Source organism: Dermacentor silvarum, chromosome 2 (genome assembly GCF_013339745.2).
Source record: "Dermacentor silvarum isolate Dsil-2018 chromosome 2, BIME_Dsil_1.4, whole genome shotgun sequence".
In the NCBI taxonomy this organism is placed as follows: domain Eukaryota; kingdom Metazoa; phylum Arthropoda; class Arachnida; order Ixodida; family Ixodidae; genus Dermacentor; species Dermacentor silvarum.
The window spans coordinates 30873118-30892933 of NC_051155.1; the positions used below are offsets into that span (position 1 = coordinate 30873118).

The 19816-nt window shown below is 47.6% G+C and overlaps 1 protein-coding gene across 1 annotated transcript in view; it reads left to right on the forward strand.

The window, feature by feature from the left end:
* LOC119441404 (tRNA (uracil-5-)-methyltransferase homolog B) overlaps positions 1 to 19816 on the forward strand; it is a 52570-nt gene that overhangs the window by 24244 nt on the left and 8510 nt on the right. The window contains exons 7-11 of the mRNA XM_037706029.2: positions 1746 to 1892; positions 2949 to 3043; positions 5074 to 5191; positions 7094 to 7190; positions 18429 to 18530. Coding sequence (XP_037561957.1) covers positions 1746 to 1892; positions 2949 to 3043; positions 5074 to 5191; positions 7094 to 7190; positions 18429 to 18530 — 559 coding nt within the window. The remainder of the gene's footprint in view (positions 1 to 1745; positions 1893 to 2948; positions 3044 to 5073; positions 5192 to 7093; positions 7191 to 18428; positions 18531 to 19816) is intronic.

Below are 19816 nucleotides of genomic sequence, written 5' to 3' on the forward strand. Positions count from 1 at the left end.
AACTTTCTCAGTAATCAAGGGTACATTCGACATCCATTAATTCGACCTTGCCAGGGATGTAAAAATTTACTAAGTTATCCGGTGGGTCAAATTAAACAAAATGCAGAAAAAACGCCTTAACACACCGCTGATTCATTTGGCAGTATTTTTCTGATTCTACCACGACCCCGAATCAAATGCGCACTCACTTTTTATGTGTTCAAAGTTGAAAACTAATGTAGAAATTGCATTAAAGCACCTAAACAAAGTAGAAATGTAACGCGCAACCGAATTTTTAGCCAGAACAATGGGCAAGGGTGTAATATGTGTTGCACGATGGTAGCCGGTATCCTGATGTCGTGTTATCCTACATATGCATTGTGCAGTAACACATACAAATGCTATGAAGGCGATCTTGGTATCGTGTCCGATTGCCCCGTGTAGGCAGTTTTTGGCCAAATTTTCTTTAAAAAAAGAAAGAAGGCGCGTGTTAGAATCGGTTAAACACCGTAATCAGACATTGTAACCTACGGTTATTGCTTGGAAATTTTCCTAGGGCAGGTCAAAAGCAGGCGTTTCGACAGGAGATGACGTGTGTTCAACGCATCCACTGTCCCCTAACCTCCGCTGAGACAGGCGCTATCACTAAAGGGGTCACTGTAGGGGTCAGGCGCGTGCGTGCTGACTGGTCAAGTTCGAATTATCCGGTGAAGGCCGATTTTAGGATTGAAATAAAGAAACTTTGGGCCCATAGAAATGCATGTGCGCCGGCCGGGACTTTCGGTCGGGATCGAATTAACCAAAAAATCCTACTGTAAAAGTCTACTGTATAAGAAAAAAAAAACAACACAACACAAGGAAGAGTGCAGGCTTTCAACGTATACCCTTTGTCAGAAAAATTCTGGGACTGACTAAAAATATTTTTTTGCAATATTGAAACTCAAGAAATAGGTGTTAGGTTGAGATTATTTGGTCACAAACAGGTCGATAGCTCATTTTGGAAAAAAAAAGATCGACCTGTATTTGATTAAATACAGTACCTTAGTTATATCCCATATTACTTAAAAGTATACATTCAAGTATTGGGAAAAAAAACGGGATGAGGCCTCTGTGAAAGAAACAAGAACAGAATGCCTCTGACAGACCTTCTCCGAAATGAAATCGGGCAATGAGCACTTTGACATGCATGAGATACATCACAATCCCACACATCCAAGCGATGTGGGCTTTTAGGGTAAACATTCTGGTAAGGACATCGAAGGCTATTCCACACTGCGAGTGACTCGCAACATTTGTGCATAAAAAATAAGATCACTCTTGTGCATCGACACAGTTTTGGAGAAACAAACAGGTGAGTTCCCACTAGTCACAATCTTAGGTAGCTGTCCAAGACATATAGAGCTTTCAGATAAACGCCATAAAGGCATATTGTATATTTCGCATTGTCAGTATTATGTGGACAATCTGTTGTGCCAACCGTAATTTTCGGTTATGTTCTGGATTAATGGCACCTATGCAAATTTTCAAAAGGGATGCAGTTATGTAGGGGAAATAATTGTTTACAAGCTGATCAGAAAGGGGTTTTTGATAAGTTGTGTACTTATGTTTTTTTTATTAAGCAGAGTTCTGTTGTTTTGAAAGTGGGGCATAATTTTATTCGGCTGTGTTTCTTCCATTTGGCCATTCACATCCAGTGGCCAAGCTTTCACAGAATGTTTCCAATTTGTGGCACTTACTAGCACCTCTGCTGTGCGCTGCGCATGCAGTCATTTCAGGAGTACATTCAGCGTTCCCCACTGCCTGGCTGCTATGAGACCAACTTCCAGGGCTACTGGAAGCACCTGGTTGTGCGTTCCAACTCTGCTGGACAGCTCATGGCCATCGTCGTCATGCATCCACAGCAGCTGACACCTGTAAGATGTTATAGAATCCACATTGCTCTAAGGAAGCTGTGTCTCAGCGAGCTTCCAAAAAAAAAATTGCAGTTTTGCCTCAAAGGTGAAACATTAAGTGATAGCAAAGTATCAGACAACTACACGGAGCAAGGCTCATAGCTTTATTGATCGTATAAATTGCAGTGAACTATAGCTTACTAATTAAATTAACAAGCATGGGGTCACATGAGTACACGTAAACATGAACAGGTCTCATTCGATGACCGTGAACGCTCACTGACGCAACACCGATGTGATGAGTGGCAGGTTCGGCGAGCGAATTCACCTTCGTGCTGCCCTTCGCTTCAACACGAACTAAGCACTCGAGGACACAGCGCACACGAAGCCATCAGCCATCTTGGGTCCCCTGAGCTTCGCACTCACCGCAGATTACCTCCAAGATGGGGCACATGTGGTCGCGCTCAGCCATGACATGCACAGTCGTGGCAGGAGTAAAAAAGGAGACGCGTGTGAGAAGACAGTGCGCATCTCCCGCCCCCATCCTTTGCACTTGTGAGAATACGCTGCACATCAAGCCACCATCCTTCTCTGTTTAACCTCCCACGCTTTCCCTCGCACCTACAGCACACGGCGCACAGCTGTGATCTTAACACTCTTGGACTTTATACGGGACCTCACAGCGATGCCGATGACTGCAGCGGAAATTCACCTCTAGTGTCCCTGTAATTGCTATCGCCATGAAAAGAAAGCTTGTGCAACCAAGGGTCATCTTCAGGAGGAGGAAACTGGTGGCGGTTTGAAGCAAATACAGCCTTGTTTGAAGTTCCCCTTTGTTCCCCGTTTAAGTATCCCTGCATTGAATCATTTGGAAACTACAACTCCAAAGCGGCAGCATTGAACCTCACTGTTGTTCCTGTGGGCTGTGTGTTTAGTTAAAGAAGTGACAGATATGTCAGAAGAGTCTGTCATAGTGTTACATGCAGTATGTGTCTACTTTAATGCATGGTTTTGGCTAGGATATGCTGTCTGTGGATGGCAAGGGTGTGCAGCTGGCCGTCTCAATTCTGTTCTTAGGAGGAGTTGTCAAAAGAGAAGGAAGGTCTGGTGGAGCACTTTGTCCGTGGCCCGGGCAGGGAGTGCAACCTGTCATCCCTCTACTTCCAGGCCTGGTGAGGGCTCACTGCTGCAATTTCATTTCATTTTCATTTTTATTTCCTTAAAGACTCCCGAGGGGATATTACATAAGGGGTGGGTTTTTTTTACCCACAATATTGTTGACACAACGATCAGTGCGATGATACATTTGATATGCTATGCATGAAGCTTGATAGGCAGGTGATAGTGGCGATGTTACGGATGTGATAGTGGCGTGACAGCTGCTTGGGATGCTGTCATGTTCTATTTTACGGTGTCCCACATTGTGGGCCAAGACAGTGCATCTTGACCAGTACTTCAGAGTAGTGATTGTAGTTGGTCTTGTTTATGCACCTTTGTGTAAAATTCAGCACGAAGCAGACAATCACACAACACAGACACAGAGGCACTAATCCAGTGCCTCTGTGTAGTCTGCTTTGTGTCAACTACTATTAAGTGAAATGGCACTTCTGCTGTGTCGTGATTGCTCAGCGTCTCAGAGAGACTGAGCCTGAGGTACATACATCTGTATCCTTCTGGTTGTGGTTTCTTAGTTGCATCAGCTGCCTTTTGGGCAAACAAGCAATATAAGGTCGAAAAGTGGGACTTGGCTTGCAAAGTGGAAGTGAAGTACAGTGGTGCTGCAGCCCCACTGAAAGGGAGCCAGGCATTTTGAACGAGAAGCTTGTTTTTTGTCACGGTGGCCTCATCGTTTCTGTCATGTTAGTTGTATGAAACCAGAGTGGGGGCATTTGGAAACAGTTACAATGTGGCTAACAATGGTGCCTTGACAAAGAGGAGCGTGCTTATCCTTGCAGTATCTGGGCTATAAGAAGTGACATTTGTCTACCTTGTGGGGTCTCAGACGTGCTCTTTGGACAAAGGAACAACAACACAGTAGTGCAAACAATCAAAAGGGCATTTATTGCACCTTTCATACAATGCCAACTAGCCGAATTACTACCTGCAGACCATGCTGATGGGCGCGTGACAAGTCGAGGAAGTCGACTCCCTGCGACCGGATAGCGAGCGAATATGTTCGCCCCATGCTAGAAACCAACGCCTAGTCGTTCATGTGTACGGTCATGCCAACGGTGGTGCGTTCGAACGATGAACGTGTTCGTCCATTCCGGTGCCCCGCTTCGAGGCTTCGCGAGACATTCTCGCAGAGAGCGCGTCGGCACACACGTGGTACGTCCGCGCCGCTCGCCGATCACAAGCCTAAGACGGAACAGCTGTCTCCCTTTTGCGTCCGCGTAACCACGCCCTTAGGTGGCGTTAGCAGCGCAACACTCGCGCCATCTCTCGATACTACTCTGCAACCATACCGACCGCAGACGCCGTAAGCCACGCGGCGAAGCCAGATTACAGGAGACTGCAGCTATGCAGGGAAAACAACGTCAAGGGACGCATAAAAGTTCCTTTCAGGCTGGCTCAGCGGTAGGTGCTTCTGGAAGCTGCATTCTATGCATAATTTTCCAGGAGCTCAATTGGCTAGCTATAGAAGTATCGATATCCATGAATTAGGCTAGTTGAAGAATGTGCTTGCTGAATAAAGCTCATTGTTGCTGTTGCATGCGGTTTTGCACCATTGTATTCATGCAGAGGAGGACATTCAGTAGACATGGAGACAAGCTCATGGCAGCTTCTGACTTTTTAAATGCCAAATAGGCTGTTGGACTGTGGTAGACTGTTAAAAGGGAAGGGGTGTTTTTGCTTGTGCATGCAAAGCAAAGGGGTCACAGGAAAATGTGGGACCTTAATTGATTAACAACAGAGAAACAAGGCAAGCCTTAATTCGTAGCCAACATATCAGCAAGGTGGCTTGTCTCTCTTAGAGAAAGGACTTGTCTGACAGAAAGGAGGCCAGTCTTTGTCAGAGCTTCAAAGAGCCAAAAAAACTTGCCGAAGCTTCCACTTTACCAAAAAAAAGTACTTTCTCTGACAAGGACCAGCTACTCTGTCGAACGCTTTCCTTTATTGCCCCCTGTTAATCACTTTATGCGTCATCTTACTTGGTTATTTTTAGTAGATTGTGGCCAAAAGTCTTGTATGGTGCTTGCAGCCGCCACAGCCGGTGCACGCATGACCAGGCACCCTTTGAGCTGCTGCATGGCCAGCCCCACCTGGAGGAGACACTGGGCGACCTGCGCTTCCGCATCTCTCCTGAGTCCTTCTTCCAGGTGAGCCACATTTTCCATTTTCGATTTTGTTATATCAAGGTTCAAATGTATTGAGGTTTCGACTGTGGCGCCATTTCACTTGTGTGCAGCCTACTGCCGATTCTGTGCAAGTAGCCGGGTTTTCATATTTAAATGTCACATTAAGAAACTAGTTGGACGTTTCTGGACAATATCAGTTGCTGTGTTCAATATACCAGGTGCATGAGATATTTGAGAGCGCTATTCCTTATCGTCATAGACATCAGCATGCTCATCGTATCTATCTAGGTGTGCAACTTCTTGTTGGTTGACTGACCCCTCATCATTCATACTGCGCAATTTGTTCAAAAATAGAAGCGTACAGGTTGACGCAGGAAATGAAACGCTGTGCAGTCCTCGTTGCTCTGGCTGCACATCACAGTGACATGGAAATTGCCACCTTTCTGAACAAAGCAAAGTTTTTCGTTTACAAGGTGTGGACAGAACTGATGTGCTCTGGCAGTGACGTGCCATCTGTGGCGAAAAGGAAAAAGCACAGTCGGTGGTCATACGTCGTAAGAACCCCTGATTTTCTCTGGCTGCAAGTCATCGTGAGTGAAGACCCAGGGGAGTCAATGCGGCCCATTTCAAAGGAGCTCCAAGTCGCAGAGTCAACTGTCAGGCTCGCTGTGCACGAGGAGTTGAGGAACCATTCCTATGTCATGAGGAGTCGGCAGTTCATGTGTGATAAAACTTGTGAGAATTGTCTGCTCCAGTCGAAGCGCTTGCTAAGCAAGCTGAAGAGACCTGGGGAGCCTGGAATGTTCTGTTTTTTTTTTTTTAAATGAAAAGAACTTTGACCAAAACCAAAACGTTAACCGCCGTAACGACATGCGGCTTTGCGCAAGCGCTGATGAGGTGCCTCCAGGGATGCACGCAACATTTTCGCCATCTGTGATGGTGGTAGCCATCATCAGCAATGAGGGTGATGTCATGTCGCCACACTTTTTTGCAGAACTACTCCGCGTTAATGCTGCTGCATACGTGGAGGTGCTTGCCATCGTTGTAAAGCCCTGGATAGAGACTGTTTTAAAAGAAAGACCTTATGTCTTTCAGCAAAATTCGGCTCCCGCCCACACCGCCTGCGTCACCCAGGAGTGGCTGGCTGACAAGTTCTACGACCATGTCACTCCCAACCTGTGACCTCCTAGTTCTCCAGATTTAAATCTGCTCAACTACTATGTCTGGGGCGTCGTTGAGAGAGAGGCCAACAAACAGCCACATAATACAAACGACTTGCTAAAGGCCGCTATTGCTGACACAATGGCCAGCATCTCTAAGTACCACCTGATCCGTCCTTGTAGCCGTTTCCAAAGCCAAATTGAATCGGTTATTGCTGCGGATGGCAGATTCATTGAGTAATTATGGAAATAAACCGTAAGAGAAGTATTTCCCAAAGTTTGGTGAAAATATGTCCATTTTTGTTGGAGATATTCTTCTCTGCCTGAAGCCAACATTGTGTTCTCAAATAGCTTGCACACCCGGTATGTTACACAATATATTTTATATATCTGCAATATGCTTTACGAGACATGCTGTGTTCTATTGAGTGGTTGGCGCTGCGGTTCTGTAATGTCTCGGTGGACACAAGGATAAGCAAGTTTTTGATAAGGTGCCCCAGCTATCGTTGGCATTCTGTGGCTTCACGCAGGAATGCGGGAGATTCTGTCTTAGCTTGGCAGTCTAGATCTGCTCCTTGCAATAGAATTTGACTTCTTATCTTGAATGGGACAAATGTCACTAGAGTTCATATTGTGGCTGTGTAATGAGTGTTCCATGTTCCACACATATTCAAATGACGAAATCACAGCTGTCCCTGTGATAAATTAAACCTTGCTCCCAGCAGTATCGAAATAGCTGACACTACTTTTTGCTTGCTTGCAGGTGAATAGCCCAGTGGCAACGTACTTGTACGATGCTGTGCGACAGCTGCTTCACCCAAAGCCTCAAGGCACCCTCCTGGACATTTGCTGTGGAACAGGTGCTGTCTCTATGAGCAGTTTCATGGTAGAATATATATAGCCCTTCTTCAAGGGCTCTAGCAGTCTCCTTGGCGACCTCTGAAAAACTGGAGTGCCGTCTCGTTGTTCGCTTAGATTCACTGGTAGCTGGGTGATGTCACCACATTTGGTACCATGACTGCAGTGTGCACATTTTCTGCGATCATTTACAGCTTACCTTCTCTCCTGCCCCCAGCCCTTTATTTCTTTCGTTAGTTTTTAGAAAAAAGAAGGGCACAACCACTGCAAGAATTCACCGCTGCCGTCTAAAGTTTTCCAGCCAATGCAACATTCTTTCGTCAAAAATTTTGCTCAGGAGTCAGCAGTTTCGGCACAATCTTGGTACAAGCCTTTTTCATTTCCGAAATTTCAGTCAAAATCTGGTGAACGGACGACTTTGCCAAAGCATGTGCTTCTGCTTCACTCCAACAGTCATTCAGCTATCACTGAGCACAAGAGAACTCACACAATCAATGTTTTCATCTTCGCACAAGGTGGAGGGGGCGTCCTGTTCTTGCATCGTCCTTGGGGTATTTACAGTAAAAGCTCGTTAATTCGCACCTCGTTAATTCAAATTTTCAAATAATTCGAACTAAGTGGCACAGTCCGGCCATGCTCCATAGAGCCCCATGTATTGAAAAGCTCGTTATTTCGAATGCTAATCCGGCCCGCCATGGATAATTCGAACTGCGCGCCGCCGTAGCCAACTCGCAGTCTCTGCTGTTAAGCGACAGATGGTGCAACATACACTATCATCATCGCGTGTTTTTAGGGGGCAGCACTTCCGTTTATTCGCAAATGCTCTGCCGCATCGTCATGGACAGCGGGATACGCAGTGCATTCGGTGGCAACCCCGAAATCGGCCATTCTCTCCGTCGCCAGTGCAATCGCAACGTCTAACTTCTAAGCCTCTCTTTTGTTCTGTACACGTCCGTCGCAGACCGACACTGCTCGCGTGCCGCTATGTCGTCGCGTGGAAAATACCGTGCCAAAACGTTGAAGGAAAAAGTGGAAATTCTGCGGGAAGTGGATGCAGGGAAGCAGAGTAAGAATGAAATTGCCAAAAAGCACGATATACCGAGAAGCACGCTGTCGACCTACATCCGCAATAAGAAGACTATTGAGGACTCATACGCGGCTGAAACTTTTGCCAAGGATCGGGAGAGAATTCGTACAGCAAAGCACCCGGACCTGGAGGCAGCGTTGCTCGCATGGATTAAGGAAAAACGGAGCCAGGATATCCCATTGAGTGGCCCCATCATTGTAGCGAAGGTGGCTGATTTCGCACTACGTCTGAACGTCTCCGACTTCGCCGCTTCGGACGGGTGGTTTCACCGCTTCAGGGACAGACACGACCTCGTTTTCTGCAGTGTGTGCGGCGAAGCCAAAGCCGTAGACGCGAAAACCTGCACCGTGTGGCGGAATGGTGCGCTACTAGACCACCTGAACAGGTACGCACCATCCGATATTTTAATGCCGACGAGACTGCCTTGTTTTTTAAACTCTTGCCGGACAAAACGATCACCTACAAGGGTGACGTGTGCGCAGGCGGCATGTGCGCAGGCGGCAAACGTTGCAAAGAGCGGGTGACGGTGTTGCTCGGGGCCAATATGACTGGAACCGAGAAGCTCCCCCTATTTGTGACAGGGAAGTCGCAAAAGCCTCGATGTTTTAAGAACATCCGCACGCTGCCGGCCGACTATGCAGCAAATAAGAAGGCCTGGATGACGGGCGAGCTTTTCAAGCAGTGGCTGAGGAAACTCGACCGAAAATTTGAGCTCGGCAAGAGGCAGATTCTCCTCCTCGTCGACAACTGCTCGGCGCACAAGGTGGAAGTCGAGTTGAGAGCCATTGAGCTGGTTTTTCTTCCGGCTAACACCACTGCGGCTCTTCAGCCTATGGATCAGGGCGTTATAAAAGTTTTGAAAAGCTTTTATAGACGCCACGTTCTCGAGAAGTTGCTCCTGTGCTCCGATAATGAGAAGAGCTACACCGTCACTCTGCTCACAGCCCTGCACATGCTTGTGCTTGCCTGTAATCAGGTAACCACAGAAACAATTGCAAATTGTTTCCGGCACTGTGGTTTCGGCACTGTGGTTTCGCAGACGCAAATGAAGTTGAAGAGGACGTCCGCGCTCCGGTTCATGTACGGGAGGTGCTCGGCGATGTGGACTTCAGCGACTACGTGAATGTCGACAGCTGCGCGGCGGTGTGCGGTGCCGTGACCGATGATGAAATCATCGCCCAAGTCGTCGGCGAAGACGAAAACGCAGCCGTGGACGATGACGACGCGAATGATGAAGATGATGATGATGATGTTGGTGAAACACCGGTACGACCTTCGTTGGCACAGGTGATGGACGGACTAAATTACGCCCGGCTTTTCTTCAGTTTCGAAGAAGGCGAAGACGATGCTTTCCGGCTCATTCGAGCTCTGGAAGATAAAGCGGCAGCAGTCGCTTTGAGAGGCAAAAAGCAGAAAACCATTACGGACTTTTTTTGCAAATAAATGTACCTAGAGGTGCTCTACCTTTTTTTTGTCATCAGATGTGGCTTTCTTTAATCACTTTCGTTAGTTCTAATTTCGGTTAATTTGAACTCGTTAAGTGTCCCCGTGAAATTCGAATTAACGAGCTTTTACTGTACAACCTTCCTGAAAACACAGAATGTACTTGAACACAGTTCTTTCTTTAGGGCACCCTTTCAGTAGGGCTTTTGCAACATTTGATGAATTTCTGCACCATTCTTGCCCAATTTTACAAGAAATTTGATATTGCTGCTTTGTGCCATCTGTTCGTCAATCTCCATTTCGACAAGTACTAAATATGAGTTGCACAAAAAGTGCGCATTCAACAGGGCATTCAATTTCTCCTATCTCCTCCCATAATACACCTATTTGAAAAATTATTTTGGTAAAATAATTAGAACTTCCAGTATATACTAAAATTTGCAATGGGGCCTGGTGAGGTGCCCTTTACATCTTAAATGTCATTTCTTTTGAGTCTTTTAGTTTCATTTTGACTGTGATGTTGTTTGCCCCTATCAGATGGCAAAAGTCCTGGTCCATTTCACTTCTTGCCTATTCAACCACACCAACACCAAACTGTTTTCCATTCCTGCTCTCCAGCTACGAGTGATGTCTGTTAAATTTAAGAGACACATTTGGGTAATTTTTACCAACCAAAAACGTTTTTCACATTTATATTCTTTAGCCTGCTTGAAGGGCGTTTGAAATTGCCCTCAGAAGGCAGACCTGAAACAATAGTTCCCAAATTAGAATTGCAAAATGTTTTCTCTACAAGGTGGTGCTATAGATGCTCAGGTGTGTATTTGTGATGGAAGCATTGTACCACAGAACCTGTGGGGAGACACTGGTAATGGATTAACCCTTTGAAAGTCACCACCACACATGTCCGGTGATGAAAACAAGCCCCAAAGGGTCGTGATGTCCATGTGTGGCGGCATCTTGAAAAAAAAAAAAAAAGCTTTTTCGGAATGAAGTAGCGACTAGCATAGCCCCGGGGTGCTGCTACCTTGCGTGACTTCTAAAATAATTTATTACTGCGCTGCTGCCCCTCCGTATCCACCAGAACTGATTTTCCGCTTTGTGGTGTGGGGGCTGCCACCGTGGTGGCCTAGAAGTATTCCAGCTTCACCTAGTTTGCCACTGGGTGCTTGCATCTACACTTTTGTGCTTTGTATTCAGCATTGTTGCACATAGCATTTAGAATCATGGCCATTGTGAAAACTGATTTCGCCTGGCATGGTAGCGTAGTGGCTATGGCTTCGCACTGCCGAGCTTTAGGTCGCGGGCTCGATCTTGGCCGTAGCAGTTGCATTTTGATGGCGGTGAAATGCAAAAATGCTTATGTACTTCTATTTAGTTGCACATTAAAGAACCCCAGGTGGTCGAAATTCTTCCGGAGTCCCCCACTACAGTGTGCCTCATAATCAAATTGTGGTTTTTGCATGTGAAACTCCTGAATTCTATTTGAACTGATTTCTATCTTGTTCCTTATCCCTCAAAGTGTGACCGCAAGATTCTTGTTCACACGGTTCTCCTGTGGCCGTGAGATTACTTTGTTTACAGGCAGGCGCTAGCAAACCATCGATACTGCCACACGTATGTCTATTTTTCCTAGACATGCAATAACTGATTGTATCATGTCTAGTAATGGAGTTATTGATTACTGCAAGTTTCTCACTTGCTTTGTGTTTGTGGTGAGTGTGCAACCACCGAGTTTGCTTGCAAGCACTCACATGGCATGCTTTGCTTTTAGTATGGCCGTGTGTCCTGGGGCTATATGCTCTAAAGGCAAATATTATTTCAACGTGGACTGTTAAAATACCATACCAGAAACCTCGAAACGCTTGTTTCATTTCAAGAAAATACTTATTTTAAGAGAAAATTGCGTCTGAAGCGTTCGCGTACGTCTAGCGCAATTCAAGTTGCCCGCCCAAGCGAAGAGTCGTGACATCATGGCCATATAGTGACGTTGTGCCGCCGGTGAGTAAAACAGCGCCTGCAGATGGCGCTACGGTGGAAAGCGCAAACACGCGGCCAGAAACAGAGCCAATGGCAGTGCAAAAGCGGAAGGTAAAGCACACACCGAATTGTGAACACAGTGATCTTAGATGCTAGTCGCAATGTACGAACTAGTTCACGACCCTGACACATTGGCTCGCCATGCTGGGCTCGATTTTAGCGATTTACGCTCCGATGAGCGTGAGATGCTGCTGAGGGCTTGCGCTGCCAGTGTCGTTGCCTACTATGATGGCAGCCTCGACATCGGCTCTTCCGAGCGCGAAAGCAGGGAGGACTCCAGCAATGCGACGTCGGGCGACGAAGCTGGTCACCGTCTGGACGTGCCGTCGTGACTCTCAAGCTGATGGCAAATGCAAGTGCAAGTTTAGCGAGCCAGCAACACCAATGCTGCACTACGTGATAACGCTACTACTGAAACTCGAAAGCGCGCGCGGCGCAGAGTCGAACGAAAACGAAACCCCTTTTGACCGCCCGCGTCGTTATCAAGTGTAACGCCATAAAGGTATTTTTTTCTAAGAATCTAATAGAAGTACACAAGTAGCATTTTCTTCCGTCTTATAATCCAATGAAATAATCTTTTTTATATGAGTGGTTGAGTACTAGTGACATAATTTTTTTGAGGAGTGCCTTCGTCATCGGTTAAGTACTGGAATGTCCCTGCGGAGTCTCTTATTGTGTCCTGCATTTACCTTACTTTCTCGATTACTAAAGCTCTGTTCACGATTATATTGACGCCTTAGACGTTCTAGACTTTATCACTTTAGCTTCACTTTTTATTTGACTTTAGTGTCCCTTTAACAATTAACTTCATTCCCCCCCCCCCCCTCTCCCTTTGTCATTGGTTCAGATGTGGCTTTGGTGCTGCTGCACTGCTGTCGTTACTGGGACCAGCCTCTCAGTGTGACACATTACAATAAAAAGTGGAATGGAACATTACAAAACACAGTTGTTGCACTATGCAAAGTTGGACGCTTTTATTTAACTTTCTTTTATTATTTATGCCTTGCGGCAAATTCTCCCCCCCCCCTCAAAATAAAAATTAAACAACTTATGGTTGTGCCAAGCCTATTCAAAACGTAAAAATAAGTTGTGGGAATTTTACTGTAGTATAGTAAAAAAAATACTGCACACATTAAACAAATTTTGTCACTTTAATGTGGCTTAAAAATGTACAAATTTATTCTGGAAGTTAGTCCGTCTTAAAAATGTTATTCTGCGATGAAAAACGGGGGATGCATTTCCATAAAAATGTTGACCCTCAAAGGGTCAAAGGAATGCACGCATAGGCATGTGCAGCGTGCAGTTCATCCCTGCGAAGACATGACTGTGTGCCTTGCTCTTTCATATTTAGTGCATGTATCCTGAGGAAATGCTATTTCAGGGTGTGTACAGGTCCTTGAAATCCTTGAAAACCCTTGAAATTGAAAATTGCGTTTTCAAGGCCCTTAAAAGTCCTGGAATTTTTTTCCGTCCTTGAAAATCCTTGAATTCCGTGAGCAATGCACTCTGATATTGACAGTGCGACCTCCTTTCTGTTGTAGATCGGCGTCGATCTGACAATTAAACTCCCCATGTTCGAAACAATACGCTGGCGCGAGTACACATGGTTCGGTTTTGCAGAACTGCACTGAAAAAATAAAAGGCTTCACTGGCGTCAAACCACGAACGGAGCGAGAGACCCGTGCTGCGCATCGGTGCTGCATCGGCTGGCAGTGTTTACGCTGCTTTCCTCACCCTATCGTTCGTTTCACTCCTCGCCCATTGGTCTGCCTTTTCCCACTTTCACTCTTGCGTGCGAGGTGAAGCTAGTGAAGCTAAAGAGAGCTATAGTGGAGCAACTTTACCACTGATGCTCAGTGCCTTTGGGTGGAGGTTTGTTATAATATCATTTATGATAATATAAGTGTAATAACATTACCGTATTTTCCGTTCTATAAGTCGCACCTTTGTATAAGACGCACCCCCCTCAAAACGGCGAGTTTTTCCGGAGAAAAAGCACACGCATATAAGTCGCACCGGTATACAAGACGCACCTGTTCTTTCCGTAAGCGATTTAAAAAAAGTCGCAGTTTCGCCCGAAAGGCGAAGCATCACTTGCGATAGCAAATTAGTAAAGAGCTATTCGGAGTAGGGATAGTAGTTTTATCGGCTGCATAAACTTGGACACATCCGCTTACTAACTGAATTAACAAGCGTGGTGTCAGCGCGCACAAGCAAACATGAATTGTGGGGTCTCACACATGCTCTTGGGACAAGGGAACGACAACACTGTAGTGCAAACAATCAAAAGGGCATTTATTGCACCTTTCATACACTAATGCACACTAGCCGAATTACAACCAATAGAACATTCACATGGGCGCACGACAAATCAAGGAAGTCTGACTCACCGCGACGCGATAGCGAGCGAATATGTTCGCCCCATGCTGTGACACCATTGCCTAGTCGTTCACGTGTACAGTCACGCGAACGGTGGCGCGCTCGAACGGTCCGTGTTCGTCCATACTGGTGTCCTGCTCTTAGCCTCACGCGACGGTCGCGCGAAGCGGGCCGGCGCACGCGCGAAGCGTTCGTGCGTGTTGGTCGCCGATCCCAAGCCAAAGAGGAAGCGCCTTTGACCTTTTGGGCCTAAGTCACCCCGCCGTTCGGTGGCGCTAGCATCGCGACACTCGCGCCATCTCTCGCAATGCGCCGCAACCACACCGACCGCCGCCGTTAGCCACGCGGAGAAGCCGGACCACAGGAGCCACGCCGGGAAAACAACATCAGGGGACGCGTGAGAGTCGTGCATCCCCACATCCCCCCAACCTTAAATCACTATACATACTCCGGCGAAGCATGTCACAAGGTCTAACAATGCGCGCGTCGCGAACAAGAGTTATTACATGCAACAGTGGCCGCCGCCGAGGAAATGTCCACATGTTATCCACAACATGCGAGCCGACATTGTCTCTGGGGTTCACCACTGGCGTCCGTTGGTCACAGCACCAGCTCTGCAGATTCCACGGCACGACTCCAGCCCAGGACTCCGGAAACGGCGACGCAGAAGTCGGCACGAGCAAGCTTCGCTCGCGCCGACGCGCCCTGCCGGCGAGAGCCGCTGTAGCCGTTGGTGACTGCCGGCTCTTTTCCCAGCCGCCGAGGGTTGCGAGCTGGACACAGGCGGCCGCCGAAATCGCTGCGCCGAACTGGCCACAAGGATCTGCATCGCCTGGGGTAGCTCGTTCGTAGGCCGGGGCAGCAGCGCAGACGATGTGCAGGTGACAGCAAACCAGGGGTGACTCCGCTCACGCTGCGTACACTCAACGCACTCGACAAACACTAAAGTAGTGCAAGGGAGAGGAATTCGGCATACGCATCGCCCACGTGGTACGATGTTCAATTGGACGGCATTTCAGACGCTAAGTTCACGTGAACAAAGCTTGCTTTCTTGAGTCGAACGAGCAATTTCAATTCGTGCGAGGCGAACTAATGAGGGATGCAATGTGTGACACCTCAACACCACGGTCCACCAGGTTGTGTCCCTCAACGTGCGACAGGCGGCTTTGTAAAGCCTTAGGCCTAATGTGCCGCTACCTTGACAACAACCAGCATCCAAAAAAAAACATCCCCCAAAATGGCACAACAGGCAGCCGCGAGGAGACGTTAGCTCTGTGGGGTGGTCCTACCCCGCTCGGTGCACACAGCATCCGAGTTGACGGCGCCCACCGTCCCAGACGGTGTCGGAGCGCCTGGTGCCAGGCCGCAATACCAGTCAGCCCGTAGCGGCACCCGTGGCACGCGGCCACCCGGCTCCCTGAGCCTCGACTTCCGAAGTCAAAGATATAGAAGAAGCTATTTACATAAGAAATTCGGACCACACACGAGGCTTCCGTACTCACTCGCTTCAGGCTTGCCAATGCTCCACGGGCGCTAGGCCTCGCTCTCCCAGGATGCAGACCACGTGGCTCTCGTACCGACGAGTGTACTTCAAAACACTCGCGAAAAGGCTTAGCATGTTGAAAAGTTCAAACACGCTACAGCAACTGTCGCCTCGCTCAAGAAAGCACACTGCCGACACTAGCGATCAAAATCCACGCTAGGACTACACTTCGGTTGAAACAGCTCGAACCGAGCAAAACCTAAAATTATCATCCGATGCCCCAAGAGCCCCACGTTGGGCGCCAGATGTGGGGTCTCACCCATGCTCTTGGGACAAAGGAACGACAACACAGTAGTGCAAACAATCAAAAGGGCATTTATTGCACATTTCATACACTAATGCACACTAGCCGAATTACAACCAATGGAACATTCACATGGGCGCGCGACAAATCAAGGAAGTCCGACTCACCGCGACCCGATAGCGAGCGAATATGTTCGCCCCATGCTGTGACACCATTGCCTAGTCGTTCACGTGTACAGTCACGCGAACGGTGGCGCGCTCGAACGATCCGTGTTCGTCCATACCGGTGTCCTGCTCTTAGCCTCGGGCGACGGTCGCGCGAAGCGGGCCGGCGCACGCGCGAAGCGTTCGTGCGTGTTGGTCGCCGATCCCAAGCCAAAGAGGAAGCGCCTTTGACCTTTTGCGCCCAAGTCACCCCGCCGTTCGGTGGCGCTAGCATCGCGACACTCGCGCCATCTCTTGCAATACGCCGCAACCACACCGACCGCCGCCGTTAGCCACGCGGAGAAGCCGGACCACGGGAGCCACGCCGGGAAAACAACATCAGGGGACGCGTGAGAGTCGCGCATCCCCACAGAATAGATCACACCGAATGACCGCAGACAACGACTGTCAAAACGCTGGCAGCAATCGCAGCCGCCACAGCGGGCAAGGTTCGTGCGGTCTATCACTTCAATGGAAACTGAGCGGCGGATGCACAGCGCATACTAAGGTCAAAGCCGTGTGGAGATAAGAGACCGTGCGGGCGACGGCCACAGCCTGGCAAAGTACGAACGGAGTTGTTGGAAGAGTGGAAGCTGCGCCCCCCCCCCCTCCCTTCCGCGCTGCCTCCCTGCTTTCTTGCTTTCACATGGGAGATTGAGTGGCTCGTACGCTTGCTGTGCTCCGGCACCTTCGCCTTTGGAGCCGGAGCACAGTGTAGCCCCGCCTCCCTCCCTCCCATACCCCCACGGCCCTTCGCGCGATGGTCGCGTTTGCTTTTGGCCGTGCGTTCGCTCTCAATGATAGCGCGCGTCCCCTGCGCGCTTTCGCTCGCGCATACCGCGCGCGGCGACGATTTTATTGCCCTTGGAATCTATACGGAACCTCACGGCGACGCCGACGGCAGAAATCCGGTTGAAGTGTCCATATAATTGCTATCGCGATAAAAACTTACAGTGACGTTTCGCAGCGTGAACGCGGGTCACGCGCAAGCGCATGGGTGCCATATATTTCCACTCCAGGTGCATTTCTGCCGTCGTGGTTTCGTGTAAAGTCCAATGGCGATAGCATCGTCCCCGCGCCCCGTATGCTGTATGTACAAGTGAAAGCGTGCGATGGTGAGCCGAATAGCGCACAAGGGAGGAAAAGCAGGAAGACTGCCCGGGAGGGAGGAGGGGCTGCCTGTACTCTCGTAGCAACTGCGTAGTTTGCGTAGCGGCGTGCGCCGTATCTTGACAGCGATCTGCAGATGCGACGACTTCGGGGTCGATCGGCTGCGGTCGGCCTACCGCCGCATGCGTTGCTGCTCCATCCTTCTCGCATGGCGCTCGGGAACTCGATCACAAGAACCTGGCACCTCGATAACGCGCACAGAACCCGTAGCAATTAAGTCAACCAGCGCACTTCGTTTGGCCATAACATCAGATCCGATTTTAACGGCAGTTTTTCCGAAAAAAAAAAGAACGTACATAGGTCACACCGTTCTATAAGACGCACCGACGAGAAATTAAGAAAAAAACACGCGTCTTATACACCGGAAAATACGGTATGCTGAATGTTTTGGAAATGTTATAGATGAACCAACCCAGCTGATACTGCAGAAGCATGAGCAGTTGTTGTGAGTGTTCGTTGTGTTGACTTTTGATATTGCAGACTTGAGAAATGATCAAGACAAGGCATGTTTTGCAAATTGCAATATACATCTGTTTGTTATAATTTAATGGATGTGTAACAAGACTACACTGAATGGTTTGGAAATGTTCGGTAAACTTTCGAAGTTAATACTGGAGAAGTCAGAATAGCTGTTGGAAGCATTCGTTGGGTTTTGCGAACTATTTCTTTGGTAGTGTTGTGAACTTGCAAAGTGATCAAGGCTAGACATTATTAACGTCATTGGGATATGCATTTATTTTTTTTTATTTTAGTGCAATAACCTTATGCTGAATGTTATGAATGTTTTTGGCAATTTATCCAGCCTGTACTGGAGAAATCTCAACCGCTGTTGTAAGCGTTAATTTTGTGTTAACTTATCAAGGCTAGACACTTTTATTGTAATTGCGATATACATTTATTTATTGTAAGTGCAATAAAACTAGTCATTTTTGGGAATGTTAGAATAAAGAAATCCTACTTTGGATGCCGCTTTGAGTCCTTGAAAAACCTGTGGCAGGTTCTGGAAAGTCCTGGAATATCCTTGAATTTTTGCCTTGGAAACCTGTACGAACCCTGTATTTTTATGGAACTTCTCTTGTCTATTCCAAAAATTCTGTTATCGGTGCTGCTTCGCTGATGCACTTAAACCTGCAGGCACAATTGGGCTCAGCCTGGCTCGTCAACTGCACTCGGTGTTTGGCATGGATGTCTCTGCACAAGCTGTCGAGGATGCTGTGTACAACGCTCAACTAAATGGTGAGCATCACAGAAGGACATCACATGGTTTTGCACATTTTAAAAGAGTTATGAAATTTATGACTTGAATATAATGAGTATTTTCTGATTCGTAATGAAGATTTAATTATTTTAATTAACATTTCGTGCCGAATGAGCCACAATGTGGCCGTGTGTGGCGTCACACTTATCAGAGGAGGTGGAGCTCTTGTGTTTTTTTTTTTTTCTCCACTTGCAAACGTGTTCGTGCTGCAAGCTCAGCGAGCACACTGTCAGAAACCAATGAAAATATGTGACAAGCATTTTGGTTACATTGTCATCTTATTAAACAGATTGAAAAGAAAGAATGAAAGCGTGCACTCTCTTAGCCTGATTCACAAGTTCGGCCAGTATGACTTTGCACGAGGATGACAGAAAAGAAAGGAACGAGAACACCACTTACTAACAACTGAAAATATTGAATAATAGCAGGACTTACATAGCAATGCATAGAAAGGCAAAGGATTTGGAAAAAAATAAAAATGAACTTGCAGATCTGAATGACATTGCTATACGCGTGAGAAAGATAATTGATTTCTTTTGAAATATGATAATTGACAGCATACTGACGCAGGAGCTGCCTCTATTGCACATCGCCATGGCCTCTAGGATGACGTGTTTGTCCACGTCAGTCTTTTTCCTGAAGACACGTATTTGTTGAAACATGGTGCCACAAACAACCACAGCTATAGCAACGTGCCGCCAAGTGGCTTGTTACAGCACAGGCATTCATGTTATTCACATGCTTTCCTGCTCTTTCATTAATACACTAGCCAGTATGGCCTATGTAACAGGCACAACGCGAGAAAGGCAACATATAGACCACACCCAGTTCACATTCGGGATATTTGTTGCTGTGTTTAACTGTGCACTGGCGAACAACAGCTTCGTTGTTTACAAGCTGGCACATGGAATATGCCTTCAGAGCGCAGAGCAAACTTAATGCCTTGTCTCCTTGCGATATTCTTGAAGTTGTGGCGCAGTCCGTGAAGATCGTCCTCGTGCAAAGTTATGCTTGCTGAACGTGTCGATATGCCCTGACTAGCCCTACAAAATACTCTCGTTAGTCTGACTTGGATTACTCTTGGGGAAATTGACGTAGCTCAAGTTGTGCGCAGCTACCTGTGGCAAATGCTGGCATGTTGCAACCACTGAATCTGTGCCCATAATTAGTGCCTGATGATTGTAAGCATGGCTGCGGCAGTCTAATTTCATGAAGCAAGTAGCATAGGGCACATCCTGTGTGCATGTCTGCGTGTTTGCCTACA